At 53.1% G+C, this 13701-nt stretch overlaps 1 protein-coding gene across 1 annotated transcript in view; it reads left to right on the top strand.

Annotated features, from left to right (window-relative positions):
- The window catches only part of RGMA (repulsive guidance molecule BMP co-receptor a), a 36616-nt gene extending 27608 nt beyond the window's left edge, over window positions 1-9008 (top strand). The window contains exons 3-4 of the mRNA XM_034784376.1: window positions 333-844; window positions 4942-9008. Coding sequence (XP_034640267.1) covers window positions 333-844; window positions 4942-5649 — 1220 coding nt within the window. The 3' untranslated portion in view covers window positions 5650-9008. The remainder of the gene's footprint in view (window positions 1-332; window positions 845-4941) is intronic.
- Window positions 9009-13701: the final 4693 nt, after the last annotated feature.

Here is a 13701-nt window from a genome sequence, read left to right as displayed (position 1 = left end):
TCCCAGCCCGCCAGGGGCTTTCCCTACACAAGCGGCGGCCCCAGTTTGAGAAACACTTGTCTAGGTTTACCTAGTCTTGCCTCAGAACATGGGGCTGGACTTGATGACCTCTGAACATCCCTTCCAGTCCTACATTTCTATTAGTCCACTTTCCTAATTTCCCCCTAGGATTCATCTGGGGACTGGATTCTTCTTCGCTTCCTGCCTTGACCTATTGGTGTGCTGCTACCCAGCTGCCACGGCCCTCACCAGCAGTGGTGGCATTTTGGTGGTGTGCCGTATTTGATCCGTGTATTGGGCATCTTGACAGCACCTGTGTTTTTCCCCCCCAGCGACCTCTCAGTGCAAGATCCTGAAGTGTAACTCTGAGTTCTGGGCAGCCACATCTGGCTCTCACCACCTGGGCACAGAGGAGGCACCGGAGTTCTGCACGGCTCTCCGCACCTACGCCCACTGCACCCGCCGCACGGCTCGCACCTGCAGGGGGGACCTGGCCTACCACTCCGCCGTTCATGGCATAGATGACCTCATGGTCCAACACAACTGCTCCAAAGATGGCCCCACCTCGCAGCCCCGCCTCCGAACACTGCCCCCCGGGGACAGCCAGGAGCGCTCCGACAGCCCAGAGATCTGCCACTACGAGAAGAGCTTTCACAAGCACTCAGCCCCCCCAAACTACACCCACTGCGGGCTCTTTGGGGACCCCCACCTCAGGACTTTCACAGACAGCTTCCAGACCTGCAAAGTGCAGGGGGCTTGGCCACTCATTGACAATAACTACCTGAATGTCCAGGTCACCAACACACCGGTGCTACCCGGGTCCTCGGCGACTGCAACGACCAAGGTAAAGGCATGGGGCGGGTGGGCTGTCCCCTGGCGGATGGTGACGTTCTGACACTGCCCCCTTGGGGTCACCCTTTTAATCACCTTTTCTCCCACTGCCTTCCACAAAAGGGTCCCAGAAAGCCGTTGAGTCTCATCCGCAAGTGCCAGGTTATCCAGCGGATTGAGACCGAGTCCGAGCCCAACACAAGTACAGGATCCTGGCCAGAAAATCAGGCCCTTCTCCCTGGACTCTCTGCTCCCAAACTCCTGGTTCCCCACTCACCCGCCCCCCTAGATGGACTCTGGTTTCTCACCACTGCATCTGGCCCCCCTCAGATTGCTGAGCATCGTCAGAGGAGACGTATCATCCCTGGCATAGGTCTAGGCTGCGAAGAAAGGGTCAGATCTTGAAGGGGGCAGGCCAGGGATCTAAGGCTGTCAGCGCCCCCAGAAGGGCAAACCACAAACACACACGTCTCTCCCTTTTGCCCTTCTCCCATGGCATTGCAGCTGTGGTTGTGTTCCAACCCTTTCCCCCCCCCTCCCCCGCACCAGATTCCTTTGCAGGGCACTGCGACACTCCCATTCAGGGATGGGAACAGCAGGCGGATGACAAGATGCCAGAGGTGGCTGGCAACAAGTAAAACTCGCTGAACCCGCCCTCCTGTTTATTTTGTGGCCTGTGCAAAGTGGCGGAGATGGCAGCTGAAGGAGCCTGCAGCAGGGTGAAAACTCACCTTCTTGCCAAGGCCCCCACTGTGAGAGAGAGAGAGAGGTCCCGTGCTCTTTGTGCAGATCGCCTGTCCTGTCTAGTTGTCCCAGGCCCTGCACTCGGCTGTGGGGGAGGGGGATAACGAGCAGTTTGTCGGTTGCAGAAGAACGATGCTATTTGTGTCTCTCTGCAGAGACCCCCAGCGGGTGGGGTGGAATTTGGCCCGTACGTTAGTGGCTTCCTCGGCTGTGTCCTTTTAATTTTGAGGCAAATGTTGTGCCAGCGCCGAGGCTAGAAGCCCTCTCTTCATTTCCAGAGCAGGCCGAGCGGGGGAAATCTCTCCGCGTTGCCTCAAAGCCTGATGGGCAGGCGCCATTTGGAGAGGAGAGCGAGTCGCTCAGTATCCGAGGCCAGGTTTGAACTTGGCCTGTGTGGTGCCTCTGCCATCAAGGCGGCGAGTGAGTGCCATGGAAACAGGACACACACACAACGCGTTTCATATGTGCTACCACACAGCCGTAGGGTGGTCACCTCTGTTGCTCTCTGCTGACCAGCATTTGATTTGAACCAGTCACCTTAAGGTGAAAGGCTCCCTGCCCAGTCTGCCTGAACCATCCAGCCCCAGCTAGACTCCCAACCCTCTCATCCATCCACCCCCTCACAATCAACCATGGTTTTAATGCCAGAGGAGAAGAAAACTTGGTGGAGGTGGGGGAGCCTCAGGGATCATGTTCCCTTGTCACCATCTCCATACTGCTCTGGCTTTGTGTGTGTGGCGGTGCCCCCTTGTGGCTGGTCCCCCGGGGGAGGATAAGTCACCTGGCATGCCGTAGGACCTATGACGGGTAAGAGAGAGTGTTAGCTCACATGGGAAAGCCTGTGGTTTGGAGCTGAAGAGCTGGGTTTCTAGTGCTGGCTTCCCAGCTGTTTTAGCTAGTAATTGTGTCTGTGGTCAGGACGAGGCATTTTGTGGGGCGCAGTCTGTTCTCGCTGCGCTGTGGCAGCCAAGATAAATGTTCTCCAGGGACCGGGTGCAGCACTGCGTAAATCCAGTGGCAAATGCCCAGTTGTAGCACAATGGAACTCAAAGGGACACGGCTTAAGTGTTAAATCCGGCTTCTGCTTGAGGATGGCTTTGGAGCCGAGGCACGCTGTGGCTGAATTCCTCTTTGCTGCATGAGCGCTAAAGCTGGAAGGGAACTCATTTCAGCTACCCTGATCCAGAGGAAGGGCAGGGTGGATGGTAAGAAGGGATCTGCTTGCTTTGCAGGCCTTTGGGGAGCACGGATCCTTGTCTGGCCCTTTTCACAGTACTCCTGGGTGACTGAGGAGAGGTTTGCCACCATCCCTGTTTAGAGTGGGAAGCATCGCAGTTTCAATGAAGGCTGGCCTGCAGCTTGAAGGGCCCTTAGTCCTGGAACTTATTTGGGGCACTGCACCAAGTTGCGTCAGGACAGTGGTGCTGAGAAGTGATGAGTCATCGCTCAGGGTGGCGACTCAGCAAATTTACCCAGCAGGAAGAGCTGTTGGAACAGGCAGCCCTCGCTCCGCAGGTTGGCTCCAAGGCAGATGGTGTCTGTGTGCATCCAGGCTCTCTCTCTAGTGCTGTTCACTGGAGCAGGGTGTTCTCAGCGAGAGGATACAACCTCCAGTAACCTGGTGCATACCTGCCAACACCTGAAAGCTTTAATAGAGATATCTGGCGAGGAAAACAGGGACACACCTTTTAACTCCAGTTAAACCCTTCAGACTAGGAGAGTCTTCTGCAGGAGCAAAGAAATGGGAACTGTGCTGCTGCCAAAACAGGGCTTGGGGTGGCTGGTATTTTGTGGATAGCCTCAGCTGTGCTAGGAAGTATTACCTAGAACAAGGGTCGGCAACGTTCGGCACGCGGCTCGCCAGGGTAAGCACCCTGGCGGGCCGGGCCAGTTTTATTTACCTGCTGACGCGGCAGGTTCGGGCGATCGTGGCCCCCATTGGCCTCGGTTCGCCGTCCCGGGCCAATGGGGGTGGTGAGAAGCCGTGGCCAGCACATCGCTCACCCGCGCCGCTTCTCGCCACCCCCATTGGCCCGGGACGGTGAACCACAGCCAGTGGGGGCCACAATCGGCCGAACCTGCCGTGTCAGCAGGTAAATAAAACTGGCCCGGCCCACCAGGGTGCTTACCCCGGCGAGCCGCGTGCTGAACGTTGCCGACCCCTGGCCTAGAATTTCCCACTGTTCCCACCACCAGTTCAGCTCCATCAGTGGTACCCACTTTGGGAACCCGGGTACATAAACAGGGCTCCAGGAGGCTGCGGGGATTTTAAGCCCTATGCTGAGCAGGGCTGGAGGCTGATCTGCGCTACAGCTCCCCCGTTGCTGTACAAAGTGGGACTGAACTGGTGGGAGCAGCAATGGGAAATCTGGGGCAGAATGGCTGGGGCAGATCCCTCCGAGGGGGAGAGCCAAGGGGGATGCCGGGGCCCCACTGGGAGCCATTTGAAATTGGTGTTTGTTCCAGAAGCAATGTAAATAAATAGCAGGATGGATCCAAATGTCCCAGGAGTCAGATCCAGGAGCCTGGTTGTCATCTGTGTATTTTAGATCCAGATTGGAACTTCACTAAGGTTTTGAGAGAACTTTGGTTCAGACACATCCCTAATAAATAGACTCCATATAAGCTCTAAACTCCCTGTAAGCTCTCCCATGAGATATTAAAACCTGTTGTAGCCTGACAGGGAAATCCCAGCTAGAGAGAGGGGGGGTCAGCCTGAGCGTAGAACTGGAGCCGGAACACCTGGAAGTCTAACCGCCATCTTGCTGCGTGGCCTTGAGCAAGTCCCTTTTCCTCTCTGTGGTCGTACCACGAGGGGCTGGATACCCCTCTGGGCTCACAGGCTTGTCAGCGAATTGAAGAAAGAAAGCATGAGCCAAGTGTAAAGAACAATTAATAAGCCAGTGGCTTGGGGACATGACGCATATTAGCTGGGGATAATCAATAGACTCTCCTCTACCTCCTCCTCTGCTCCCCGGTCTCAGGGTCACAGCTCAGCTCCAACAAGTAACTTCTGTGGGATTTGGCAGCGTGACCTTTGGGTTCTAGTCCTGTCTCTGGTTCCTTCCTGTGTGTAGCTGATATGCCCCTTGATGCATCCGCCTGTAGGCTGAAGCCTAGTGGCCTTGTGCATAAAATGGGGAAATCTCATAGTGGGAAAGCTGTGCTTGTGGAATTTAAAATGCCCCAAAAGACTGATTCTCCATGTTCCAAACCGCTTCCGGAGGGACGTGGTGGTGGTTGATGAATGAACCAGTCAGGCCTAAACCCCCTTGTATTCATTAATGAGATGTACTGGTGGCTGAGCTCAACGGGTTATCAGCATTGGTTAATGCCCCCTTCTCTCTCCTCCCTTTCCCCTCACAGCTCACCATCATCTTCAAGAGCTTCCAGGAGTGTGTGGACCAGAAAGTGTACCAGGCGGAGATGGACGAGCTCCCAGCCGCCTTCGCCGACGGCTCCAAGAACGGCGGCGACAAGCATGGCGCCAACAGCCTGAAGATCACCGAGAAGGTGTCAGGCCAGCACATCGAGATCCAAGCCAAGTACATCGGCACCACCATTGTGGTGAGGCAGGTGGGCCGTTACCTCACCTTCGCCGTGCGCATGCCCGAGGAGGTAGTGAATGCTGTGGAGGACAGGGACAACCAGGGCCTTTACCTCTGCCTCCGGGGCTGCCCGCTTAACCAACAGATTGACTTCCAGACCTTCCGCTCTGCTCAGGGCCCGGAAGGCCGGGCTCGCAGGAAAGGGCCCAGCCTCGCCTCGCCCGAGTTCTTCACCTACGAAACGGCCATGGCCAAGTGTCGGGAGAAGCTCCCCGTGGAGGACCTATACTTCCAGTCCTGCGTCTTTGACCTCCTGACCACGGGGGACGTCAACTTCACTCTGGCGGCTTATTACGCTTTCGAGGATGTGAAGATGCTTCATTCCAACAAGGACAAGCTGCACCTCTATGAAAGGACACGGGAGTTGAGCCCAGGCAACACAGCCCCCTCGGGGCATCCCCGGGCCCTCCCTGCCCTCTGGGTGGCGCTAGTGTGTCTGAGTCGGTGCTGGTCAGTGTTCCTATAGATGTGACCTCGGTGGGGGCGGGAAAGAGCTCAGCAGGAGGGGACGATGGTCTGTGCTGGATGAGGAGAGGTTGAACAGCAGGTCTGGCTGGGAGCTAAAGAATCAGCCCCTGTCCTCAGAGTTAGACCCCCAGGAACGTCATGGGCCTGCCCCAGAGAGCAGCCAGACCTCATGTAGCCCTTGCCCAGCTCACCCTCTCCTCTTCATGTGGGTGAGGAGGGTGGGATGCCCCCGCCTCCCCCTAGTGCTCCCTCGTGGTACTGCAAACGGTTGTGGTGACTGTGATGTTGGCATTTGTGAAAGTGACTTCATGTTAGGAGAGTTGGCTGCTGCTGCCTGGGAGGAGGGGACAGCGCCCCCCACTGGTCAGGATGGCATGCTGGCAAGATGGGCCCATGCCTAGAGACCATCACGGGACACACAGACAGGCTGGCCTCCGATTTTCACACCTGCTTTGCTCACGCAAATGACTCCACCTGCTAAAGGGCTCCCCAGTCCCGTCCCCCCCATCTGTGTGTGCAAACAGCTGGTGGCACGCACCTAAGCGGGGCCTGCTCCCTCCTGGGGCTCAGCCAGCTGCCTGTGCAAATGCGGGTGCTAAACACCAGACAGAGGAACTACAACGGTGCCCTCCGGGCGCCGGGCACACACCCATGCGGAGAGAGGGTGCAGGGGCGAGCAGTTGGCTGGAATGGTTTCTGTCCCTCATTGAAGACCCTGCTCTTCCCAGCACCTGGCTCCCTCCAGGTGTCCGAGACGCACAGTTCATCCTTCGTTGAACGGCACCATTCCGGGGGGATGGGGAGAGTCAATCACTGATTGCATTTGCTGTGCTTTGCAGGGCGTCTGGGAGCTAATGGGATCCGGGAAATCCCATCCAGGCACATTAACGCTCTGATTCGCTTCATAGCCACGAGGTTGAATCCTTTGGGCCCTCCGAGATGCAAAGGGAGAAACCTGGCCAGTATTCGAGTGGTTTCTGACATTTGCCTTTGGCCTCCTCCCAGCATTTGAAGTGCTCCTTGTGACGTGGCCCTTTGATTCCATTAGCTCCCAGGGCGCTCAGGCAAAGTGAGTGGGGAGGTGCCAGTGATCTCCCAGATTCAGGGTGACCAGTCGGACCTCCTCAAGCCCCTCGCTGACAGGCTGGAGGGTAGCCACCACTAGCCCTGTCCTTCTTCATCCCACAGGAGGGCAGCTGTGGGGCTGGGGCAGTGCCCAGGTAGTGGGGGCGGGGGGAGTTTTGCTTGTTTGCTGCTAAGCCCCTGCTCCACTCCTAGTGATGTCATTTCAGACCGGTTGCACCTTAGTTCTTCCTGGCTTGATTCTGAGGAGGGCACTGTTTGAAAATCCAGCCAGGGGCAGGCCCTGAGCTGTCCAAAGGCTCTGTTCCCTGGCAGTAAACGGTCAATAACCTCCTCTACCAGGGATGCAGTGTCCCTTCCCCTTCTCCGTGTTCTTCTGGGATTTGCCTCATGGTTTGCTCAGCAAATGACAAGACCATCTGAACCTCGGCCTGAAGCTGGGACACCTCTGGGGGAATGCTCCATCCGTCGTTCCCCCAGCAGGAATTTCCCAGATATCTCCCCGGAAGTGCGGGTAGATCACTGGGACAACCAGCGATCATGGATGATCTCGTGACAGCGCCCAGAGAGCCAGTCCAGAGAGGAATGGGCGTGTGACGCACCCTGCAGCGCATGCAAACTAGCACCATGGGGCAGCCTCCTGTAAATACTCAAGCAACTATTCATTGTGTCCTGCCAGCTCTAGACCTCCGTTTGTAAAGCAGCAGAGAAATGCAACGTGTGTCATTGGGTGTAATTTATAGTGTCTCTAATCTATGGAGCCCTGGTGTGGGTCTCGTGTGACTGTACAGATGAAGAGATGTAATTGGTTTTTAGGTGTTTAACAAAAAACAGAAAAGAAATAACGAAAAGATGTGTTTACTACTTCGCTCCTTGCTTTGTCCGCTGGTGGCCCGTGTTTCTGTTTAGGGCGATTTTAAAATAGGGATCTCACAATGTAGGGAGCTGGGGAGACCAACCACTGGAGGGTAAATCTACCAACTTGCTGGCCACAGAACTCTTGCAGGGGCAGCTCGAAAAAGAAATAATTGAGACATTCTAAATTATCCATATATTTATCCGTATATACTCTAATATATTATTTATATTAGAGTAACCTAGATGCCCCAGCAGAGATCAGGACATCATTCTGCTAGGTGCCGTATAGGCACCCAGTGAGGGACAGTTGCTGCCCCAAAGAACTCAGATAAGGAAGGGAGGGGAAACTGAGGCACAATTGATGAAATTACTTGCCCAGGGTAACACAGCTGGGCAGTGTGAGAGCTAGGAACAGAGCCCATGGTCTCCTTTGTCCCAGTCCAGTCCACTAGACCACATTGCCTCCTTAAGACTCCTATAGTGGCTATGAACTGCCTGTTTCTGAGTTGGGTTTGATCCTGGCCATATGGTATGACCAATGGTCTACTTCTGCTAAGTTTAACAGCTTCCAACCTTGTTGGGTGAGCACAAATCCTAGGAACTTTCCATTGCTGACCCCGTGCATACGTGTCAGTGGGGGAACTACACTCCCTTGGTGTGTTTGGTAGCTAGCAGCTGGCAGGTCCTCTGGCTTCAGTGCGACTAGCCAAGGCCAGAGTTATTCAATCATTTTAGTTCCTTCACTACATAAAAATCAAATCTTTATTTCCCTTAGAAATTGGAGAGGTGAATATTTAAAGTCACATCAGCTTTATGGTGGGGCAGTGACACACCTGCCCCACACCTGGGTACCCCACAAATAATCCCAACCATATCGAGGGGTGGGACATGGAGCTGCCGTCACTACAGGAAGAGTACTGCCCTGTGTAGGCAGCACATCTGAGACTGACATTGCTGTTAGCCAATCAGTATAGTCCATAATGGCCATGTGACATCTGCTGTCAACGGGGCCACTTCCTGTCATGGCAGCATAAGAGAGCATGCTATGCCATGGTCAGAGCTACCCTCTGGAGGGGGAAAGTCCTCCATGATCTTGATTGTCTCTCCATAGCCCAGGCCCTCCCTAGTAGGTCAGTGCTCCAGTGGTGGTTGAATATATTACGGTGGTTGGGCTATCCCTCTTTTAGAAGCAAACAGTTAAGCACTTTATTTTGGTGGTGTATGACCCAGTGTGGCCAAGGAAGACTTGATGTGGTTGGAATAAAAACAAATGATTTTGGTTTTAGTGGGGGGGAATCTCCTAACTGCTCCTTGTGTTTTGGACCCATGTGGGGTGTCACTGCATGTACATACTGTAAATTATTTATTGATGAAAATGCAAGTAAAGGTTTTTTGTTTGTTTTTTTTGGACAACAACCCAGTGGGTGTTTTCCTTCTGCCTTGTGTTGTGTTTGATTCTAATCAGGAAGGAAAATGAAAAAGACCCGAGAAAGTGTGATAGCGCTCTAAGGTACAGCCTGATAAGCTTCTACCTTCTTGTAGAATATTCTCACTCTATGGCAAACCAGAGCCCCTTTTTCCTTGCCATGACTCATCCTCAGCAACCTCCCCCATCTAGCTGGGATTGTCCTCCCATTTGGCAACCTGGGAAGGTTAGGATGACTGCAGCCTTCCAGGCTGAAAATCCACATACTAGGAGAGAGTGGGTCTTGGTCTCCCTCTAGTGGCTGGTCTACCTCAGAGGTTTAAAAGGTGTATGCTTTTAATGCTGAAGGGCCTAGGTTCAAACCCTGCTGTTGGCCCAACAGGGGAGTCAGGTTTTGCCCTCTACTGGATGGAATCAGAACTGCACATTTTCATCATGCATAATTAAGCTTGTGGAACTCCCTTCCACCAGATACCATTGGGGCCAAGGCTACAGTAAGATTGAAGGAAAGAATTAGCCATTGATATGGATTATGAAAACGTTCAAAGATAGGATGAAGAACATTTGATATGAGATATAAAGCCTTATGCTTCAGGGCATGAGCTATTCCCTGCCTGCTGGGATTGAGGAAGAAACTTCCCCTATGGGCATCTTATTCTAGTGCCAGGTTTCTTGAATCTACCGTCAAAGCACATGAACCAAACTTTGTCAGACCTCAGTTGAGATCCACCTAACTCGAACTGAGAGCAACCACTTCAAACTCAGGCAGGCAAGATCTGCACATGGACCACAATACTAGGAAGTGCCACGATGTGCTTCCCCAGTAATATGCCCCCCCCCCCCCCCCTTCCTGGGTTGTGATAAGCCACTGAGTCTTTTGCCCTTTATTTTGTTTCCTCTGAGGCTAGATTAGTGCTCCTAAACCAGAATGCTGCTCCTATTGTGACTCAAATAGTGGCCCACGTTCCAGCCTTTAAGTGAAGGCAAATTAGCAGTTCAGAACCCTAAACTCTTACTTTTATCTTCTGTCTTCCCTAACCCAACAGACAAAGCCTGAAGATGGTTGACTGTGGCTCCGGGGAAGAGGAGCTCAAGGAAAGCCCGGTTTGCCCTTTGCCGGAAGGCCTTCATACAAACAGTGTCACCCATGTCTGACACAGCATAGCTGGTCAAACCACTGACCCTCCCTCTCCCCTGCCTGATTGTTTTTCCCCTACAGACCATTACTAAAAGGGAGCTAGGACAGACCTGACATGCCACCCCAAGAAGCACCCCCAGAATGAGCTAACTAGGATTATTGGAGGTCCTACTAATCATAGGAACTGCAGCCTGTTACTAATACCACCTGCCCCCCCCCACACAAACTCAGTACATGGTTTACCCACAGGACTGATCGGTGATTTGCCAAGATTCCCCTTTGTCTGCCTGCCCCTCATAGCCAATGCCTGACCCTAGCTCCTGAAACTGCCAGGAAGGCCTGAGATGCAGGCCAAATGATAGACACTTCAGAGCCCTGCCCTGCACCACCCTCTTCTACTCACCCCCTTCCTAGTTCCTATGCCTTCGATGCTCATTTATCTGCACCTGCATGTTAATGAGTTAACACCTCATTAAGGCACAAACCTGCGCTGGATTCATTTCAGTCTACTGCAGTGCAGCCCTTACCCCTCTGCATTCTCCAGGCAGGGGGCAGTGATTTTGTGAGGTGTACTTAGGCCTTAGCTTGACTCAGGGCTAGTCTATACTAGAAGCGCTACAGCAGGACTGCAGTGGAGCCTACCTCAACCCGCTAACTCCCGTGAAGAGACAGCAGCAGGTAAAACTCCAGGGTGGCTCCGGGCCGAGACTGATAGAAAGAGGGCTCCCAGAGCTAGAGCATGAGTCTACAGTTTGAGCTAAAGGCTAAAACTCTTTTGCTGGGGCTGTACCAGCCTGTGGCTTGGGCATAGAAGGGGACAAGTGCCACACACTAAGCTGTGGGTTACGCTAGCAGCACTGGTTCTTTGCATTTCCATTCACCTTCCAGCCACTGCTCTCAGCCAAGTCTTGCCACTTCTCTGGGAACAGGGAAACCTGCTATGCCTCATTTTACAATAATAATATATGGAGATATACCTATCTCATAGAACTGGAAGTGACCCTGAAAGGCCATCAAGTCCAGCCCCCTGCTTTCACTAGCAGGACCAAGTACTGATTTTGCCCTAGATCCCTAAGTGGTCCCCTCAAGGATTGAACTCACAACCCTGGGTTTAGCAGGCCAATGCTCAAACCACTGGGCTATCCCTCCCCCTAAGGACACATGAGGAAGCTGAAGAACCAGGGACAGGGGTTTACAGGTGCCATGAGGTCCCTAAACCTGCAGCAACAACTGCAGGCAGCTGTTTGCCATTAGTTGCATTCACAGACTGATGTTTCTGTCAGCATCAGCACCCACGCCAAGGCCCTGCTCAATCAGTGACCACATGGCCCTCATTAAGCCTTTGCTTCCCAGGTTATGGCTGGGCAATGCAGCACGCAGGACTTATACGATGCTTCTGCCTTGCATAGGCGTGAGCCTGGAATTCTGCACCTGCCAGCACGTACTTTCTGCACCGTTTTATTGTGGTCTCTCAATGTTCCAGCCAGGAATGGGTCACGCCAAAGCCACGCAGTTGCTCAGGTGAGCTGCTCCCCTCCCAGAACAGTCTCCTTGGTGGGAGCTTTCACTTGAAGGCCTAAATTAGAAGCTACGGGAGAGCCTAGTGATGCAATATGGGTTAAATGCCACTCTGGGCTGTGCACACATAGCACCCATTGGCTTCAATGGGAGCTGTACCTGTCTGGCAGGGGACCGATGCAGAGCCTGGCTGGAATGCAGACGTGCCTGGTGCAGGTGCCTCTTGAATTAGGGTGACCAGATGTGCCAATTTTATAGGGACAACCCTGATTTTTGGGTCTTTTTCTTATATAGGTTCCTATTACCCACCCACCCACATCCCAATTTTTTTTACATTTGCTGTCTGATCACCCGGTCTTGGATGTACAACCTCCTGTCTGCTTTGGAACTGGAGCAGATGGGTTGTCTGCAAATGGCTTTTCTTTGAGAAGCTGCTGCCCTCTAGAGGGCTGTCTCTAGAACAGCATGTGGGCTTGGTGTCCGTCCTGCTGCTGCTGCAGGGAGCAAAAACTCAGGCTAACTGGCTTTTTGCACTTATCGTATTATGGAACGTGCCCTCAAAGGAGGCACCATGGCAGCTAATCACCAGGGCTCTGTGTTCTCGATCAGTAAATGCCTTTGCAACTCAAGCCATGCATGGATTGCTCAGCCGGGGAGCCCATAACAGGCAGCGCTGGGGCTGGGCCCTGCCACTGATGTGCTAGAGCCTGCCAGGATCAGGTGACGATCCCTTAATTTTAGAAACCAACTTTACAGGGAGCAACATAGCCCCATAACAAAGGCAGTTTTGGGGCTGGGAGACTGGGTTCTAGTGCAGGCTGAGGCACTGAATGCCCTTAGGGCAAGTCACTTAAAAAAAAAGTCTCTGTGCCTCAGTTTCCCCATATGTAAAATGGAGGAAATTACACCTTGGGACTGATAGATGGAAAGCACCAAGGATTATTCTTATGGAAGAGAGGTAGGGCATTGCATGCTCTCTTCTGGTACTTAAAGGTTTGGGCGCCCACTCTAATTTCATGGTAGCGCCTCCTTCAACACCGAAGGAGGCTAAAGACATGCTGAGCCTCTCATCTCCTTGCTTTAGAGATACAGTCGAGTTCCTGTGTTTACCTTCGGTGTCTGACTGCACACCAGGAAGGGCCAGACCTGCTGAACTATTAGGAGCTGAAAGTTGTAGTCACAGGAAAGAGCCTTTCCTCCTTAGATTTGCTGTAAAGTCACCGATTTTATCTTCATAACCTCCCTAATGGCAACACAGAGGCAGCAGCTCTTCCAGTATCACAGCTGGGGCAGGACAGATCTGGGGAGCAGATCACACCCACTCATTGCACAGCAGTTGTACTATGTATTCACTCTGTGCTGGTGGGTGTATTAACCCAGGCCTTGGTATTCAAACCCCTGTGCTTATTTGGCATCACCTGCTGCCCACCTGGATACCAGATGGTTCCTGTGCACCAGAGCTATAGAAAGGAACAGAGCACCATAGTCCTGGGTGGAATCATGCACCTAAGCGAGCCAGGTGAACACCTTGTCTGTGTCCCTTTGAGACCCAGCGGTTAGAATTCCAGGCTGGGATCAGCCAAATGTGCAGTTTCCGTGTAAATGCAAAGAAACGGCCCTTCTGTTGCCCATAATTGATGGGCCTGTGTTTGGTGCCAGGCATGACGGGACCTTGGCCTGGCAAACCAAGCAGTTCCCTTTCCAGTAAAAGGCAGGGGTGCTGCTGCAGTCAACTTGGAGAGCTTGCTACTATTGTAAATCAGCAGTCAATGATTACAGCACTTGTTCTTAAAATAAAATCCCCCAGGCTGGGTAGGGACACAAGTTTCTTCTTCTTAGCAACTCCTTGTGCTGCTCCAGCACCTTCCACCCAAAGCACTAGGTAAGCAGCCCACAAAGTAGGGGAAGATTATCTCCACTTTACTGATGGGGACATTGAGGCACAAGGGAAGTGACTGGGCCCAGGCCAAACTGTGGGTCTGTACCCAAGAATCCTGACTCCTGGTCCTGTGCTCCAACCACTAGCC

Source organism: Trachemys scripta, chromosome 10 (assembly GCF_013100865.1).
Source record: "Trachemys scripta elegans isolate TJP31775 chromosome 10, CAS_Tse_1.0, whole genome shotgun sequence".
NCBI classification, from domain to species: Eukaryota; Metazoa; Chordata; order Testudines; family Emydidae; genus Trachemys; species Trachemys scripta.
Note: the sequence above shows the minus strand (reverse complement) of the source record. Positions and strands in the feature narration are given on the sequence as shown.